Source organism: Carassius gibelio, chromosome B13, assembly GCF_023724105.1.
Source record: "Carassius gibelio isolate Cgi1373 ecotype wild population from Czech Republic chromosome B13, carGib1.2-hapl.c, whole genome shotgun sequence".
NCBI classification, from domain to species: domain Eukaryota; kingdom Metazoa; phylum Chordata; class Actinopteri; order Cypriniformes; family Cyprinidae; genus Carassius; species Carassius gibelio.
The window spans coordinates 7,263,221-7,281,841 of NC_068408.1; the positions used below are offsets into that span (position 1 = coordinate 7,263,221).

General features: G+C 36.7%; 1 protein-coding gene across 2 annotated transcripts in view; it reads left to right on the top strand.

Moving 5' to 3' along the window:
• Positions 1-18,476, top strand: part of LOC127970803 (putative thiamine transporter SLC35F3) — a 48,436-nt gene extending 29,960 nt beyond the window's left edge. For both annotated transcript variants that reach the window (XM_052573539.1, XM_052573540.1), the window contains 6 exons: positions 8,790-9,132; positions 12,823-13,042; positions 14,757-14,882; positions 15,501-15,693; positions 15,790-15,879; positions 16,234-18,476. In XM_052573539.1, the coding sequence (XP_052429499.1) occupies positions 8,790-9,132; positions 12,823-13,042; positions 14,757-14,882; positions 15,501-15,693; positions 15,790-15,879; positions 16,234-16,472 (1,211 nt within the window). In that variant the 3' untranslated portion in view covers positions 16,473-18,476. The remainder of the gene's footprint in view (positions 1-8,789; positions 9,133-12,822; positions 13,043-14,756; positions 14,883-15,500; positions 15,694-15,789; positions 15,880-16,233) is intronic.
• The last annotated feature ends 145 nt before the right edge of the window (positions 18,477-18,621 follow it).

Below are 18,621 nucleotides of genomic sequence, written 5' to 3' on the forward strand. Positions count from 1 at the left end.
CCGGCGTCAAACTGGGCCTTGTTTGTAAAACAAGCATCTTCGAAATGCAGGGAACAAACACAAACACTTGCACAACTCCGTTGATGCTCTGTAAAAATAAACTCCATCCACTGGTCCCTTAATGCTGTTTCTCTTTTGGTAATCTGTGCAGGGTTGTCTTGCCCTGGCAACCAAAAACACACTTCTTTTGTGACTTTTCGCGACGCTCTCGCTCTGAATATGAATGCCTGTGCTCAGCCTCTCAGTGCTCTGCTATACGGGAGCGCGCTCTTCCGGCAGACGTGCCTTAGGACCCATATATGGAAATTCCGCTCCATCTAACGTCACACAGAGCCATACTCGAAAAAAACTTTCCGAAACTTGTGACAAACCGGAAGAGGTTTTTTTGGAACAAAAATACTCCTTCAAACGTACAACTTAATTTTTGAAACTTTGTCCATGTTTATCATGGGAATCCAACTCTTTAACAGTGTAAAAAACTCAGTATGCATGAAATAGCATTTCACCCCCCCTTTAAATAAAATAAACATTGTTGTAATTGCAGATCATATTTAGTGGTATAACACTATAAAACCGCAATTAACCGCACATCTCAGAGTGACACAGATTCACAGATTTTTATTTTGAACAAATTTTTTGAGTGAATGATTCAATTACTTACTAAAATGAATCTGTGTAGGCCTGTTTGAACAAATCAGTTTGATAATTTCATTCAAAAAGTCACTTGTCACCAACTACTGGGGTTTTTCTATATTTACTTCACCTTGAGGCTTGACTTTCTTTCTTTCATTAAAATGCGTCCGTGTGTTTTGTTTGTTATTTTAGTAAAAAAAAAATTCTAGCTCTCCAAATGAATTCTCCTGAAGTGCTACTTATTTACAAGAAGAGGACTTTATACATCTAGCAAGGCAGCATTTTATTGATGGGTTTTTGCACACTTGTCTCAGTGTTTACAGACTGAGTTGGATTAGTATTGTATATTTAAGTCGAAAACTGCAAGCTCACTGTCAGATTTCTTAGGCACTTCACACTGTCAGGACATTAGTTTGGAAAGCTCTGCTTGGGGAGACACCTGCAGCACAAGCTCATCAATTAGATTTAGCAGGGGACTTACGGTCAATCTATTATGTATTGATCTAGAGCAGGAACGCTGGCATGACTCCAGTCTGTTAAACTGCGTTCCTTCTTCTGCAGGATCTATAGGCTGCGGTGGAGAAGGGGACAGAGAGGGGTTGTGATAGACAGAATGATTTAGTGAATCTAAAATCCACACTACTGCCCACTTAGATGCCTCTGATGCTCAGTCCTGCAATACACAATCACACACACACACACACACACACACACACACAGTGGGCAACTGGCAGGGTTATTCTTCTCTTTGTCATGTCCATGAGCCGTGAGCAGGGTCACAACAGAGTGTGACATCCCGGGCATCTGTTCTTCTAGCTGGACACTACAGGGTTCACTGACCTGCTGCACCAACACACACACACACACACACACAGGTCTTGTCAGTATTGTGTGTATTTGCCAGCCAATCCACATTCTCAAAATCAAGTTAATATCAAAATGAACTGAAATATCTGCATAAAGAGTGATATGGTCTGACTATGTTCAGAATGTTTGGACATACTGTTACAGTGTGTTTAAGTGTATCTTTTAAGTCATGTGTTGCTGTATATTGCTGAATAATGCTTTCCTTTATTTGCAAATGGAAAGATTGTCTTCTTTACAAACTTGGATCAGCACTGCTGCAGATCCTAAACAATGAGTTAGAAAACAAATAGGTGGTGTCAGCATAAATTAATGGTAATTTGTGAGGGCCTTTATCATGCTGCAGCAAAGCATCTGTCACTCTTAGCAGTTCTGAATGGCTGGAATGGAGAAATGTACACCAAATTACAAACATATGCAAAATAGTACTTGCATTTTGATGTACAATGGGAGACAAAAGAGGCTAACTAATGATTATAAAATAATTAAAACATTAAAGAAATTATATTTTGTTAAATGCAGGTTAATGTGACTGTTGATTTTAACGAAAGCAGCGTTTGTGGTTTGCAAGATTGATTTATTGATTGATTTATATATATATATATATATATATATATATATATATATATATATATATATATATATATATATATATATATATTATATATATATTTTTTTTTTTAAATAAAGCTCTTAAGCTCAATGAAGGTTGTTTTATTTTAACAAATAAAAGTAAAATAATAACGTTCCCAACACCAAATTTTGAACAGTAGTGTTCTTTTATGTGAAATAGCTGAAGAACAAATTTCTCTATATTTTTCAGTCATTTAACAATATTCAGTACAAATGTGGCCTATTTGCTCTGAATTATTCAGAGGAACCATCACATTAACATGCATTAGTCCATTTTTTGAGTTAAACATAAACAAATCAATGAAGTTTTACAATGATTCACTAAACTGATCAATGGAAATAAATCAAACCAGTTATAGAGACAATGCAAAATAAAAAGCCAATTTAAATCATTCAAATATTCAGTGTTGCTCAGTTTGATATCCCCAAGAAAATCATTGCAAACACTGTATATTGTAAAAATTCCATATATATCTGCAAGAGTCAGTATTTCTGTATAACCGACAGCATGCCTCTAATTCTTTCAGCTGAGCTTAACTTGCATGTAACATGGTACATTCCTTCAAGGACACATTACGCAGCTAGGGAAATCCTCTAAAAACCAAACTGTTCCCAGAATCCATGGGATGCTGCACTGCAGAGCTGTACCACCGTCACCCAGATGGCAACACATTCATATTTCATCTCCAACTGTTTGAAGTCATGTGTCGATGTCCCAGACACGCTCATGATGCCATTACAAAATAACATGGACCTGCTTGTGTGTGAGAGAGGAGACTGTACTCTTTCATGCTGCTTGAGCTTAGTGCAGAGTTGGCACTACAAAGAACTGGCAGTTATCATCAAATGAGATCTGCACTGCAGAGACAAACATAGGAGGGAAGAAAGCTACCAAAGGCTACGTATAGAGCTTACAGATTAATTCTAAAAGAGGCAGAAATCAGCAGGGAAAAAGGCTCTTTTTTTTCTTTTCTTTTTTTTTTATATATATACAGGTGGAGCTGGGGAAGGTGGAGGGTTTCTGAAACATGGTGGGACATCAGAGTTAGAACCGATCGGCCTTTCACCATAGTATATGTAAACTCAGAATTCCAAGAAAGAAAGAAGAAAGAGCTTATATCTCACAATTCTGAATGTGAGATATAACCTTTAAATGTAACCTCACAGTTCTGAGAAAACTGAACTAAACTGAAGTCTAAATTGTGAGATTAAAGGTCACAAGTACCTTTTTAATTTTTTAATTCCTTAATTCCCAGAAACAGACTTTCATACATTTTTCAGAACATCACTTTTAACTAAATGGAAATTAGAAATATTTCCTTGGCAACTAGTTAAATATTTCATTTTGAGTGCATGTGTATTTTTTAAGGTTCCAAAAGAGAATTTTCACAATGATGCCATAGAAGAACCATGCTTGGCTCCCCAAATAACCTTTTAAGTGAACAGAACCATTTCTTTTTTTAGCATGGAGAACATTTTTAAGTGTCTAAAGCTTTTCTAAGACTTGACATTGTAAGCTGAAGGCATATTTTGGCTAACTCATGAAAAAGAGTGAAAGATAACTCATTAAATCTTAATATTTTTCCATTGCTCATGGGTTCAGATTGTGTGCTCATTATACCAGCACCTACCAAATGACATTCCTTGATGCTCACTGTGTCAGTTTTTGCTGAGTCTGGGTCACAGAGGTTCTGATTCAAATCTGTCACGTCTTTGAGGATGAACTTTCGTGGCATTTTGAGACTTTGAGCTCTGACCGCTGCCCTCATTGCCGATGCACTTTGTCTGAGTTCCACTTGACACATCGATTCATTTTGAAAAGCCTTTTGTGAGAAACACTCACAGGCCTGGTTCAGCGTCAAGCCTCTAGCGCAGACAGATTTTAATCTTCCCTGTCTAAAAGAAGAACTGTTACTTGAAGCTATGATGCCTTCGAAATAACCTGTTCAGAAGTGTTCAGGCATAAAAAAAAAAATTAGGGTTTAGATTTAGGGACTCTATAGAGTCCAATAGGAATTGAGTTTTTCAAACTTTTTGATACCAAGGACCCCCAAAATTGTTGATTCTTTCTGATGAACCAGCATTAAGAGGCTGTCCATTTGAGAAAAAATATTGAGTGGCTTTATAAAGACGATAAAAATAAATGTAATAATTATATCATATTTGTACAATTTTGGGAGTATTTCCAATGCTTTTCAAATTTTTTATATGAAATTTTTCACTGTCCTCCCAAGTAACTTATTGCAGTCCGCTGAATGATCTCATTCTGATGGTAAAAAATGTAAATGGCCATTCACATACCTTAGTCTTTTAGAAATAAAATCCGAAGATTTCCGTGAGAACCTTTTAATCAATTTAAATTGCTATGAAGGTCAAATACTTCTGATTCAGACTCCATCAGTCCTGCTGAAGATGTTCTTCTGAAGTCAAGTACCTTCTCTTACTGTTAATTACACAGAATATTCTTGCATGCAAGTTTTCTCTGGTGGAGAACACTTCATTGATGATAATATGGTAAAATGAGTCATGCAAGCATCTCTTTGTTGCAGGTGAATCACATGTAGCATGTTGATGGCAGAGTTAATGAATGTAGATCTACTTTCGGTTGAAAAGGCTGCTCTTGGCTGAAAAGTGCTTAGCTTGGTCTTCTTTGGTGTAGGAGTTGATTGGTCCTGCTTGCCAGAGTTTGATGATCTAGCTATACAGACGGTTGGTCACGTGATGTGAATTTAGCCCGTGGGGGAAAACATTGCGTTGGCGCCAATTGAAATACACGGGACAATAATGCCGAAGAGTTGTTGTGTCATTTTCTGTCATTTTCTCCAATAAACGAACAAATTATGAATTGAAACTCTACATCCTTCCTAATAAACATACAGAACCGGATAGGAGAACAAAATGGCTACAAGCAATAAGTTGTGAGGATGATCAAGCGAAGTGGTGGAAATCCCAAGACTAAGCATGTGTATGTGTGCAGTCGACATTTCATCACAGGCAGGCTACATTAACATTGTGTTCATTATTAACGTTATCAAAACTGTGTAAGCTTGTTTCAGAAAGTGGCATGTATATATAATTAGCCTTATCATTCTACCTGAAGCAAAACTATGTAACGTTAGCCCTGTGTCGAACATAAATCCACTTAAAAAAGTGTGGACACATAACAACTTAGTTTTGTGTCAGAACTTTTACACTTTCATTCATAAATTCACCCCGTCTCTGTTTGCGAAACGATTGAATCGAGGAATCCAGTCACAAATGGAACTGGCTATATAAAGCAGAACGTCATGGAATTTGGCTATTTTTGAATTAATACATCTACATTAGGGCTGTAAAATGAATCAAATATCGATATGAACTATATGAACGATATGAACATTCCCATCTCTGGGAATGAGCGCTCAATATGAGCATTTTTGTTATTCAAGTACACACGATGTTCGCAGTGTTTTCCCCCACGCTGACTCCGCCCTCGCCACGCCCCCAGCTATGACTAGATGCCGACTGTATGTATTAGTATTATTATAAATACTAAAAATTATTTATACAAAAATATATTTTATTTTATTATTGTTACTATTATTATTACTTAGAATAATAGTAATTATTATTATTATTTATATTGATATTTATTTACTTATCTTTTCTTTCACTTCTCCACAGAATTAATTTCTTAATGATTTCTGCTGAGCTTGTGTATCAAGTACCGCACATATTTGTGAGCATGTGTCTCCAGAGATATCTATCTGCATTATACTGATTAGCAGTCTCCATGGATACTACACTCGTTCACTGCTTTCAGATATTTACCCACATGTTAAATACCCAGTGGTAGTATCAGTTCATTATGAGGGGACAGGAAACAGTGCGTAGGTTTGAAAACATAAACAGTGCTGGCAGAGTGCAGTGACAGCTTGCTTTTGTATTCAAGGGCAGCTTCACACAGCCATGCACACACCTTTGAGTGGTTTGCATTACACGGGTCATTTAAAAGAGGTTTGAGATTGTGTCCCTTGAATAGTCTGACATGTAAAATACTCCTCATGGAAGTTTTGGCTCTTTGGATTTCCCATAAAGATTCAGTGCTCTTATAAAAAAAATAATAAAACGTTTGCTATTCTAATTTTCAAAATAAAATGAAATAGTATTGCATTAAACTCAAATGTAAGGTTGAGCAAAAAAGTATCTTTGGGAGGAAAAAAATTACATTTACTGTGGTGGATATGACAACAGCCTCCACAGCGAGTGTGTGTGAAAACAGAAAAGTGTACACTATAGTGTCGGCTTACACATACAACCTCATGTGGGTGGTGTTATTTGACTGTGGGTTATTTGATTCCTTCTGTATGGAAACTGTAACTTCTGTCAACAGAAACAGATCTATCGATGTACAAACTGTTAGTGGATGTTGAAGGCTTCTCTAGGCACTTCCCTATAGTGGTGCAGGTACATGAAGGCTACAAATTTGCTTCAGAGGACTGATGAACTATATATAGAGATATAATCGGGGCTCTACAGAAACAACGAATCTTATAACACCAGCAAATAATTGAGTTGGTTCAAAGAGTCTCTTAGAGTTTGTGATATGGATCCTAATACATCTTCTGTACTTCAGGATATACCCCATCAATTGAACTTAATACTGTTAATAGGCTGCAGAACATTTATATACAATACAATACTGGATTTAACATCAAAAAGTCTAACCTTAAAATGCATGTTTTTATGTTCCCTTCTCACTTTAAATACTTTGGTAAATTAATTAGAATATTGGTATGACTCGAGTGTCCAAATATCACTATTAACTAGTTGGTTATTAGCATGAATATTACTGGGATTTTGGCTGTTTATTATTACTTAAAAAGCACACATTCACTACTGTTAATAGTTAGTTAATAGTGAGAATTGGACCCTAATCTAAAGTGAATAATTTATGCAGTTACCTGTTATTTATTTGAAAGAATTAAAATAACTCTTTCATGTCTGTCCTTGTGTCAGTAACGTGTTGAGGTTGATAAAGCATTTCAAAAGTAATTAGTAAATTAGTATTAAGTAATTAAATACTTTTTGGAGAGAGTAATTTGTACAGTAACCTAATTACACTGTTGAATATGTAATTAGTAACTAGTAATTAATTACATTTTTGGAGTAACTTATCCAACACTGCTTCTGAATAGCCTTTTAGTTACTTTAAGTATGTTATTCAGATGCTTCAGTACTAAGGATGCACTTTGTTCTCTTTATGGATAAACAGATCGAATCCTCCACCAGACGCAGCCAGGGTAATTGCTCCACTCATTTGTTCTGCGTGTGAATAGATGAAGGGCTACTAAGAGCCATTAAGAGCATTTATGAATGGATGGTGGGCTTGAGATGTGCTTATCTGATCTGAACAATAGCACAGCAGTTCTTGAGAGACTGCAGACAGATTGCATTCAGAGTTTCTGTATTATAAAATATTCTTGGTTTTCAAGTATTTACCCCTGACGCTTTAAAAGATTTACTGCACTGAATTAATAAACTGTGCTATTGATTTCCTCTTGGATGTTTCAGGGAATGTTGGTGAGAGGCATTGTTGGGAAGTCAATGGATTAGGCATCTATCATGTCATTTGAGGGAATTTTCTAATGAAAGAAAAAATTAATTCTGGAACAAGAAAATACTCTTAAAGACAGACATTTTAAATGCATTTAAAAGTTTGAGGTGTGTACAATAAAGTGTTTTTTGGTCTTATATATATGTGTGTGTAACCCTGGACCACAAAAAATTAAACCTCTTAAGTGTCTTTTTTTTTAGATTTATACATCATAAAATAAGTAATAAATAAGCTTTCCATTGATGTATGGTTGATTAGGATCGAATAATATTTTGCCGAGATCTGGAATCTGAGGGTGCAAAAAAAACTAAATACTGAGAAAATCGCCTTTGAAGTTGTCCAAATAAAGTTCTTATCAATGCATATTACTAATCAAAAATGAAGTTTTTATGTATTTATTGATTGATTTCTAAAGAACCATGTGACACTGAAGACCAAAGTAATAATGCTGAAAATTCAACTTTGGAATCAGAAATAAATTACTTTATAAAATAGAAAATATTTTTATTGTAATTACATTTCACGATATTACGGTTTTACAGAATTTTTGATCTGATAAATTATCAAATAAGAGACTTCTTTCAAAAACATTTAAACAATTTTTACCGACTTCTGAACAGTAGTGCAGATAAAAAAATATATATTTCTTTTTACAATTTTATCATATCTATAGCCTAATGTAATGCAAATACATATAAAATAAAGATATAAAAATAAAAATCCACACTTTTTAGTCTCTCCATCTTTTGAAGCTCTAAGATTAAACTGTCACATGCAAAAAATAAATAAATAAATAAATTAAAAAAATACAAAAGTTAAAATGACCCAATTGAAAGACATGTAATGAGAGCCCAAAAATGTGAAAATATGATATTTACAACAAGAGTACCTTCAGTTGTAGATACTGCATCCAAATTTGTACTGCATCACTGAAAACGTTCAATGTACTTCTCTGTAATAGTGGAATCTGCTGTTTTTCATAGCAATTTTTAATCCATAATAAAAAAAATGCAAATAAAATAGCTCATAAATCAGCAACTGATGTCATTTTGTTTACTTATAGGGGAGGACCGGCCGAGGGAGAACATCGTGGGCACTGCCGATGGACAGGCGATGGTGGCCGGAGCAGGGGCGGAGTCAGGGGCAGGGAAGCAGAGATTAAACTGCTGTGTGCGAGTGACAGCCGTCCAAGTGCGAAAAGCAATATGGGGCGTGGCCATGGTGATATGCGTGTGCTCATCATGGGCAGGCTCCACCCAGCTGGCCAAGCTGACCTTCAAGCAGTACGACGCACCGTTCACTCTCACATGGTTCGCCACAACGTGGAACTGCCTTTTCTTTCCTCTGTATTACATCGGCCATCTGTGCAAGAGTCCTGAGAGACAGACGCCAAAACAGAGGTTTAGGTAAGAATCAGGTCCCGTGAGATTGTGTTTATCCAGCAGTGTACTCTGGGATTGCCTTCTTGGTGAATAATACACAGCTTATTAGGTTCTGGGGCAAAGCAAAAGATTAAAATGTAGTAGAGCTGAAATATGCAACTGTTTTGGCTGAGCAGCACAGACATCTGATGAATCGGTTTAGTGAAATAACTTTCTCTTAAGGGGGACACTGAGGAAATTCCATGCTGTAGCTTAATGCACGGACAGTTTGTCCATTCCGGGTTTCTCCATCAATCTTCTATGTGCTGAATACTAAGCAGGCTCATTGCTCATTCAGTCATTGTTGAAAAATATCTTACTGCTCTGTCTAAGAAGGCCAAAGTAATAAAACGGTAGTTTCTTGGGAAGTGCTTCTTTTAATTTAATCACTTAGCAAATACTTTTGTGGAAAATGTGGAAAAGCCCAAGCAATTTATCATACAGGAGAAAACAATATTAGCCGCACTGCAGTACAGCATTTAAAGTGTAAAAACCAGCTGTGGAGTACAAAGTCTGTGAGTATCAGCCAATATGCTGACCTTAAATAGTGATTGTCAGCCAACCATGAAATGTAGTAAACTATACAGAGACTTTGGATTTAAGTAAATGGACCTCTGACTGCATAATAATGCAAATGTGATTTAAAGGGCATTTTCCTTGAACAACATTGTTTTTTTGGTTTCAGAATGACAATTCTATTAAATAAACCAGTGGTTCCCAACCCTGGTCCTGGAGGCACCCCAACACTGCACGTTTTGCATCACACACAGTGTTTGGGTGCCTCCAGGACCAGGGTTGGGAACCACTGAAATAAACCATAGATCTATCCATAACTAAATTCAGTAAGATGACAGGACAGATTGATAAGCATGTAGGTTTTTCAACTTTAAAGTGCTCATATTAAGGGTAATGAAAGGATTATACTTTAGTTTTGGAGTCTCAAACAACAGATTGACATGCATGCATGGTCAAAAATTAACTGGACCGACTGGTTTCATTTCCATTTCATAATGCCTGATAAAGCAGCGTTTGTGAGCACAGTGCTGCTCTGTGTACAGCATTACTGGGGAAACAGCTATTTTACCGCTCTAAAAGCAGCACCTAGTGACAAGGAATAAATTTGCATTATCATTCAGACCAACCACCGCTAAAAGACCAACAAGTTGAAGGAGCAGTATGCTAATGTTTCATGTTGACATTTAAAAACGACGAGTTTTAATGATTTATTTTGATAGACCATAACTTTATACATGAGGCACTTTCAGATTTAAAACTTTGCAGGATGTTTTCATTCACGTAAAGCTGTGTTACACACTGCATGAAAGGTAATTTAAAAAAATCTATAATAGGGGCACTTTAAAATATAATTCATACCACTGAGGAACAATAAGTAAACATACTGCAGCATTTTATTTGTCACATAACCAGTAGTGAAATACCACCATAACCAGTTGTGAATAATACTCACAATATTTACATAAAAAAGTTACCAAAATTGAACTAATTGGCAATTAAATCACTGAAACAAGTAAAAAGAATAAAGGACCCTCTTTCCTGAATGAAATGGTTTAGTCCAATTTCCCGTTTTAAGCAGCATATAGATGGAAGCCATGCTTCATTTCTCTCTTTCCCTGATTTGGAAGCACTGCAGTTACTTGTAACTCCAAGACATTGAAGACTGGAAAATATAATTGAACTGATATGTTCAGACAGTCATATATTTGTCAAGCACAGAAACTGACGGGTGGGAAAATGCCATCTGACACCACAAGTTATTTGAGCTTTGAGAAATTGTTTATTTTCACTTATTGATGGCTTAAAAGCTAACAGACATGGGATCTTCAAGATACAAAGTGTCACATAAGGACACAGTTCAAGCAATTGAAATGAAAGCTTGAGTAATTTCTTTATTTTACTTTTTACTCTAAGTTGTATTTACAGTTCATTATCCCACATAGAGGTGAACTGAAGACCGCTCTGAGTGTAATGGCCATGATGGAAAGTAAAAGCAAGCACTGTTTGTATTTTTCATCAGATCATGTCCTACTCGAGACTGAACATTTTCACTGAGGGAACAAAGCTTTTTTTTTTTTTTTTTTTAAAGAGAAAGATTTTGAAAGTGCAGTAAAATGATGAGTACTCATTTTGAGCCTGAGATCCATATAACAAAGTACGAAGAAGCATTTACTGATTTTTTTTTGTAATACACTAACATTCAAAAGTTTCTTATCAGAACTGCAAATAAATGACCAAAAATGCAATAAAAACAATAATATTGTGAAATATTACAATGTAAAACAGCTCTTTTCTGTTTGTATTTTTGAATGTAATTTATTACCAGTCTTCAATGTCACATGATCCTCAGAAATCATTCTAATACACTGACGTTGTGCTCATCACAATTTCTTATTACATTAGAAACTGCTTAATATTTTTTATGGAAATGTATTTACTGTGTAGCCTTTTCACCAATGTTATGGCTTAAATTCATGAATGATTTACCAACTTATTAAACAGTAGTTATTAGATCTCAGATTACACTTAAAGTGATAATACTGCCTCAAAATGTGACTACAGTTCCAGTGTAAATCCACTTGCCTAGCTGCAGATCTTTTCTTTTCAGGAAAGCCACAAGAATTTAATTGATAAAGCTAAACTCTTTTGCCCATTGTTTCTTTTCTTTTTTCGAAATGAATCAATTCCAGCAAATCAACACTTAAACACAACAACCAATCAATCAAATCTCCACAGTTGTAATCCAAACGCTTCAGTTCAAAAAATGAATGCCCGATGCAAACGAAGATTTGCAAACCATATGAATTATTCAAAACACATTAAACAGATTACCAAAGTGAGATTTCAGTCTACTTAAGTGAATTTTTTGAGTTTATGTTAATGTGAAACATTATTGAATACTCACCGATTCCAAAGACACGATATAACACTTATGAAAAACCCATCGTCAGGAGCACAATCCACGAGCCAGTGTAGCCACCCATTACGCCGTCTTCTCACGCCGCAAGCACACACTCACTTTGAGTTCACTCAACTCAGAAATCTCTTCTTTTTATAGTTTCTCATAGTAGTAACATCCAGCTCTGAATGAGTCACGTCTTAGATCCCAAAACTGACTGCACCTTTTTCTATAAGACCCTGCCCCTTAAACTCTAGTGGTTACACTGAGACATTTTAAAATAAAACAAATGCATTTTCTGTTTGTTTTAAACTGCACTTCAGTATTAAAACCTTTCTAAATATAAAATAAGTCAAGTCTGCTTTATTGTCAAATCTTCCACATGTTCAGCCCATACATACAGAGACTTGAAATTGCGTTACTCTGCGTTACTAACAGTGATGATTAAAAATAAATGGGAGTTTCAAAGAAAATAAAGGACACACTTTCCATAAGAAGTGTCAGTAACGATTCCAAAATATGAATCCATATTAGAAATTTGAAAATCTCAATTTTTGAAAAACACTTTAAGATCGAAAAAAGCTCTACAACTGTCACTTTTTATGAATTTGATTCATCCTTGCTGAATAAAAGTGTTAATTTCCCCTTTAAATCGACTGACCCTTTAGTTTTGAATGGTAGCCTAATGTACATAAGACAGATTGAATGTGCATTATGTGCGGAGGACAATGAATACGTTTTTTGTTTCTGTGATATTTCAGAGAGTGCTGTCGGTTCTTCGGGGACGATGGATTGACGGCAAAGGTGTTCTTCACTAAAGTGGCCCCTTTCGGCCTACTGTGGATTATGACGAACTACCTTTACCTTCAGGCTCTGAGAAAGATCAACAGCACCGATGTATCGGCCCTCTTCTGCTGTAACAAGGCCTTCGTCTTTCTCTTGTCCTGGATCGTGCTGCGGGATCGCTTCATGGGCGTCAGGGTGAGTGAATGAGTGGACGGATGAATGGATTGTTGGATAGATAAATAAAACTCTAAATATTGATGATTTTTTTCACAGTAAGTAATCGCCAAAGTGATATATCTATCTGTGTAATCCCCTGAGTCAGCAGTGCCATCACAGTACAATACTTTGCTTTTACAATCACCTTTTCCTGTATTCGTCCTTTGTGTTCCTCCTTTCTCCTACTTCCTGTTCCCATTTTTCTTTTCTCGGCTCAAAGGAACCAAAGTGCTGTGTAACATTTTCTCTGTCTCTTTGAGTTCCTGTTCCACTCTCTTTCACACACACACACACACACACACACACAGGCACTGCAGTGCTGGACAGGTTTTGGTGAGTCAGGGTTTTTGGACGTCCATGGCGCAGTAGAAGTTAAGTGGGTTTTCATCTAGAGAACATTATAAGATGACAGAGAGAGCATTAACTCATGTGATTTAAAGAGAGTGTTCCGTTCATGATACAGTTCAGATACTGTATGTAACATCTCTGTGTGTAACAGAAACTAAAAATGACCTCCAGCTCAACAGTTTCTCTCCTTTCTTTGAGTTATGGTGTTCCATATTTATATAAATCAATTCCTTATTTCTTGCTTGTGATTTTTATGGTAAAGTAATATGAATATAACAACATAAATGCACAACCACAATCCTGCAAACAGAGGACACAGAACAGAGTGAGCCAGGCCAAGACAAAAGGCAGAGCAGGAAAAGAGCACTAGAGGAAAGCTGTTCAGGAGAGACGTTAGGTGGGAGTAATCAGTCTTTCTGACACCCTCATAATGTTTCTGTACTGCACTCAGTTCAGCTACGCTCTGGAAACATTTTTCATTTGGGCACACATGTAAACAAATGCACACACACACACACACACACGCACATGCACACACACGCGCACACACACACACAAACACACACACAGACATAAAGCATGCATAAAGCAGGCCTGTTTCATCAAATATAATGGTAGAGTCATACGTCCTTGAATTCTCATTATCTGTGTGAAAAGAGAAATAACAAGAAAGGTTTATGATAAAAATGAAAGAGTTTGATAATCAATTTTTTTTTTTACTTCTATCATCAATATTCTCTGAAGGACATGATCTGTTCTCCAAGAAAAGTAGTCATATATAAAGTGAAAAGTGAAAGTGACATTCAGCCAAGTATGGTGACCCATACTCAGAATTTGTGCTCTGCATTTAACCTATCCAAAGTGCACACACACAGAGCAGTGAACACACACACACTGTGAACACGCACCCGGAGCAGTGGGCAGCCATTTATGCTGAGGCGCCCGGGGAGCAGTTGGGGGTTTGATGCCTTGCTCAAGGGCACCTAAGTCATGGTATTGAAGATGGACTGCCCCCACCTACAATTCCTGCCGGCCCTAGACTCGAAATCACAACCTTTAGATTGGGAGTCCGACTCTCTAACCATTAGGCCACGACTTCCCCATATATGATATATGATTATATCTGTTATATACAGTCTATATCTAATTAAGTGGCTGTATTGATCACATTCTAAAATAATTTCCCTAAAACATGAGAAATTATTGTCTAGATCATTTTGCACTAACCCTGCTATATTTAAAATGTCTCAAAACCTCTTTCTCTCTCTCTTTCTACAGGCAATATTTGTGCTGTTTGACATAACACAATGTGAACGCAATGACCTTTATTTTGTTCTGTTACAAGATTGTTGCTGCCATTCTGGCCATCGCTGGAATCGTGATGCTGACCTACGCTGATGGCTTTCACAGTCACTCTGTTATCGGCATAACGTTTGTAGTGGCCTCTGCATCTGCCTCTGCCCTCTATAAGGTAACAATCGAGACCCTTTCGTTATTCATCAGATGCTTTTCAGTACAGTCGTGTCATTAGGTTTTGTGTCATTGAAACCATACTTATCAATAACTGCATCTCTTTACATACATAGTCATGTACTGAGGTGTCCTGGGAGTGCCTTGTTTTCTGTAATTAAAATGACCTCACTAATCTGTTTGTCTTGATTGATTTGCAATGTACTTTCAACTCCTGCGGTCATCTGAAAAGGACAGATCAATAAGGGAACTGGACAGAAAGATCAGTTTTAGCTCATCAGTTGTCTTACATTTCCAACTGATCATGAGCTAGAAACATCTTCTGACATTTGAAAGCTAAAACCATGTTCATTTCTATATTAAGTCTGGCTAATATTGGGAAAGTTGCTTTGAAGCTGTAGTTTGCTAATGTAGTTGCATACAGTCATATGTAACTAATAAAACTAACACCAAATGAGCAGTATTTAACCAAATGTGTATTTTGCAAGAAAACAGAACAAGTAAAATATGCATACTGTGAAAATTCCATAAGAATGAGCATACTGAAATGTATTAATTAAATGAACCGATTCACAGACGAAGAAAGATAATCTGACCTGGCCTTGTTTTTATTCCTCAGGTGCTTTTCAAGCTTGTTTTGGGCAGTGCCAAGTTTGGAGAGGCGGCTCTGTTTCTGACCATTGTAGGTGGTGCAAACTTTGTCTTATTGAGCTTTGTGCCAGTCATACTGTACTTCACACATGTTGAGTACTTCACATCCATAGCTGATCTTCCCTGGGCCTACCTGTGTGGAGTAGCTGGACTCTTACTAGGTAAATAAAATACTGACCGAAAAAAGGCGTATTATACATATAATATGCACACAATTGTATTTGACATTTACAGTGCATTTTTTTTTTCTTTTACAGCGTTCAATATTCTGGTGAATTTTGGCATTGCCATAACATACCCTACACTGATTTCACTTGGCATTGTGTTGAGTGTCCCAGTCAATGCAAGTGAGTTCATTTTGTACAAAGTAAAAAGCAAACTTGTTTACAGAAGTATATTTTGTGCTACTGACTGATTTAAAGGGATAGTTCACCAAAATGGAATCAAAATCACTTGTGGTTTCTACAGAATCATACATTATCATATTTGTCAGTATATTACACTCATAGCTTCATTATACTGTATGTTTTAAAAGGTTTGTGTTGCTGTCAAAATGTTTTGATGTCACGGTTAAAAATCATTTGAAATAATTAGAAAATGAAAAAAGATTTTAACTTTCAGAAACCTGTTTTTGAACCAGTTGAAAGTGGTTTAAATTGGATTAAAATTGGCTCTAAATGTGTGTTTGGCTCACGTTGTAGTGGTGGACCTGAACACCTGTGATATCCACTTCAACACAGTGCGACTCATCGCTGTGTTCATCATCTGTCTGGGCTTCCTGATGCTGCTGTTACCGGAGGACTGGGATCAGTGTTTGATTGAGCTCGGCACCAAACTCAGAAAGCGGGAGCAACCTGTAGAGCCGGCTGAGACTGCAAACAGCTCAGGACTCAACTGGACCCGACGGGCCAGGACCTCCATGTCCACATTTTCCCACTGACACGCATTTAACTTTTCCCATTCAAAGTCCAGTGACTGGACGATGCTGGAAAGAGCATTCATTCCATAATATTTCTCATTCAACGAGGCTCCATATGCCATCATTTACCATCATGCACATTACAACAGAAGCTTTCCGAAGGCAAATAATGTTTTTCAGTTCTCCCAACTGTAAGTTGATTTGAACAATGACTTGGGTCTTTTATTTGAAACTCAAGAGCGGGGGTCTCAAACTACTAACATACGGGCCATTGGGTATATAGTTTATCTTTAAAAGCAGCCCATAAATCAGTTTATAGACTTTCATTTTTTTTTACGTTTATAGTTTTTTATTCTCACATTGAAACTTTAATAAATTAATAATTATTACATTAAATATTGCAACAATATTTTCTTAATTTAATGTATATTCTATATTGTAATTTAATTATGCATAGCCTATTTCCTATTCTCCACATGGGGTTTACAAGCCTAAAACTTGAATGTAAATGAACAGAAGTTTGGGTTACATGCATCTATATAAATCTAGATGGCTCTCATTACAATCGATGTAGTGGTTTACACTGAGAGCGTTTGTTGTGGCATCTTCAGTAGATGTATGTTTCTACTTTTGATGCACTATTGCTACTTTATTTTGACCATCTGATATGCAGTATAAATATAACTATTTAAATCATATATGTAAACTGATTGCTATCCATTTTAGTCATTTTATATTTAAAAATGTTTGATTGTTACGTCAATGCCAGATGTGTTATTTCCAATGTGCTACCTGCCTGTGCAAGGAGAAAATTGCAGTAGCAGTAATACAATTTCAGGCATCATTACTCCACTAAACATGAGCACCATGCAATGTATGAAGGAAAGATGTATCCATGCCTCACTAACTGTATGTAAAGTCATAAAACATATGTATTTGTTGTAACCGGTCAACTGGCCCAACTGGAAAAAACATCAGGTAGTGTGATCTTGAGACCTCCGCTCAAGAGACCCACATAATATAAAAAAATATCTCCACAATAAAGAGTCCATGCTGGTCTTGAGATTGTTTAACTTCCCTTCGGAGGACACACGTCCGTCACTTTAAAGCTTTCACTGGCACCAGTGCCAGTGTCCATTAGAACATGTGCCAAACATTAATATAGACATTAAGAACTGCAACTTGTGCCGTCTTCTCATACAACAAAGTTCTACCTTGCACAAGGTGCGTCTGAGGGATTCTCCTCCCAAACTGTGACTGAAGATGTTTTGGATAACGGCAATCTGGATGGTTTTGGAGAAAAGGTGGTCCAGGAATAGCCTCGGGATACAGTGGTGCTGAGGTTGGATGGGATGCTGGAGGAGAGCAGACGTCCAGCTGGCCTCATACAAAGTACAACTGAGGTCTAGAGGGATTTCATCTCCTAAACTGTGAACAAAGATATATGTGGGTAAACGACAGCATCCAGACTGTTATACTGAAGCTATAATTGGTTTCCATCACATTTTTCTGAGTCACATATACTAACCACTGTGAGGACATTTCAGGGGCAGTATTGACAAACCGAAAAGACAAACTTCTGCGAGTCGTGTTAGCGTAAAGGGTGCCATGTGTATCCTGTGAATGTATGACCATTGCTGAAAAGTGCACCCACACTATGTGCTCCGCAAAAGGTGGTGACTGGTATTGAAACGCCGTCTTTACATACACAAAACACATTCTGCACATAAGACTTTCTTGAACACTGCATTGCATTTTTTTTCTTATGGACTGTTTCATTGGAAGGGAATTAGTTCTACAGGAAAACGCATGCAGACAATGCCTTTTCTTTGATTTGCAATAGGATCTCATCAGCACTGTCTCCCATTGTCATTGTTTCAATGGCAATACATATATTGTATTCCTCTGGAATTATTGCTAGAAAATATTGTAAACCTTTGTAAGGAATGATTTTTACACCGAAATGCATTCTGATCACTTTTGAGGAAAATGACGACAAAAAAATAAATGAAAACATCCATTTAACAGATCTGCTTTGTCTGTTTTCACATGTACCATGTAAAACTTCACATTTTGTCCTGTTTAAAATGTCAGCAGGCTTAGAGTCCTACAGACTCTAGACTCTGGTTTGTTTGAACAGGATTCATTTCACAGAGACCATTCGAATGGG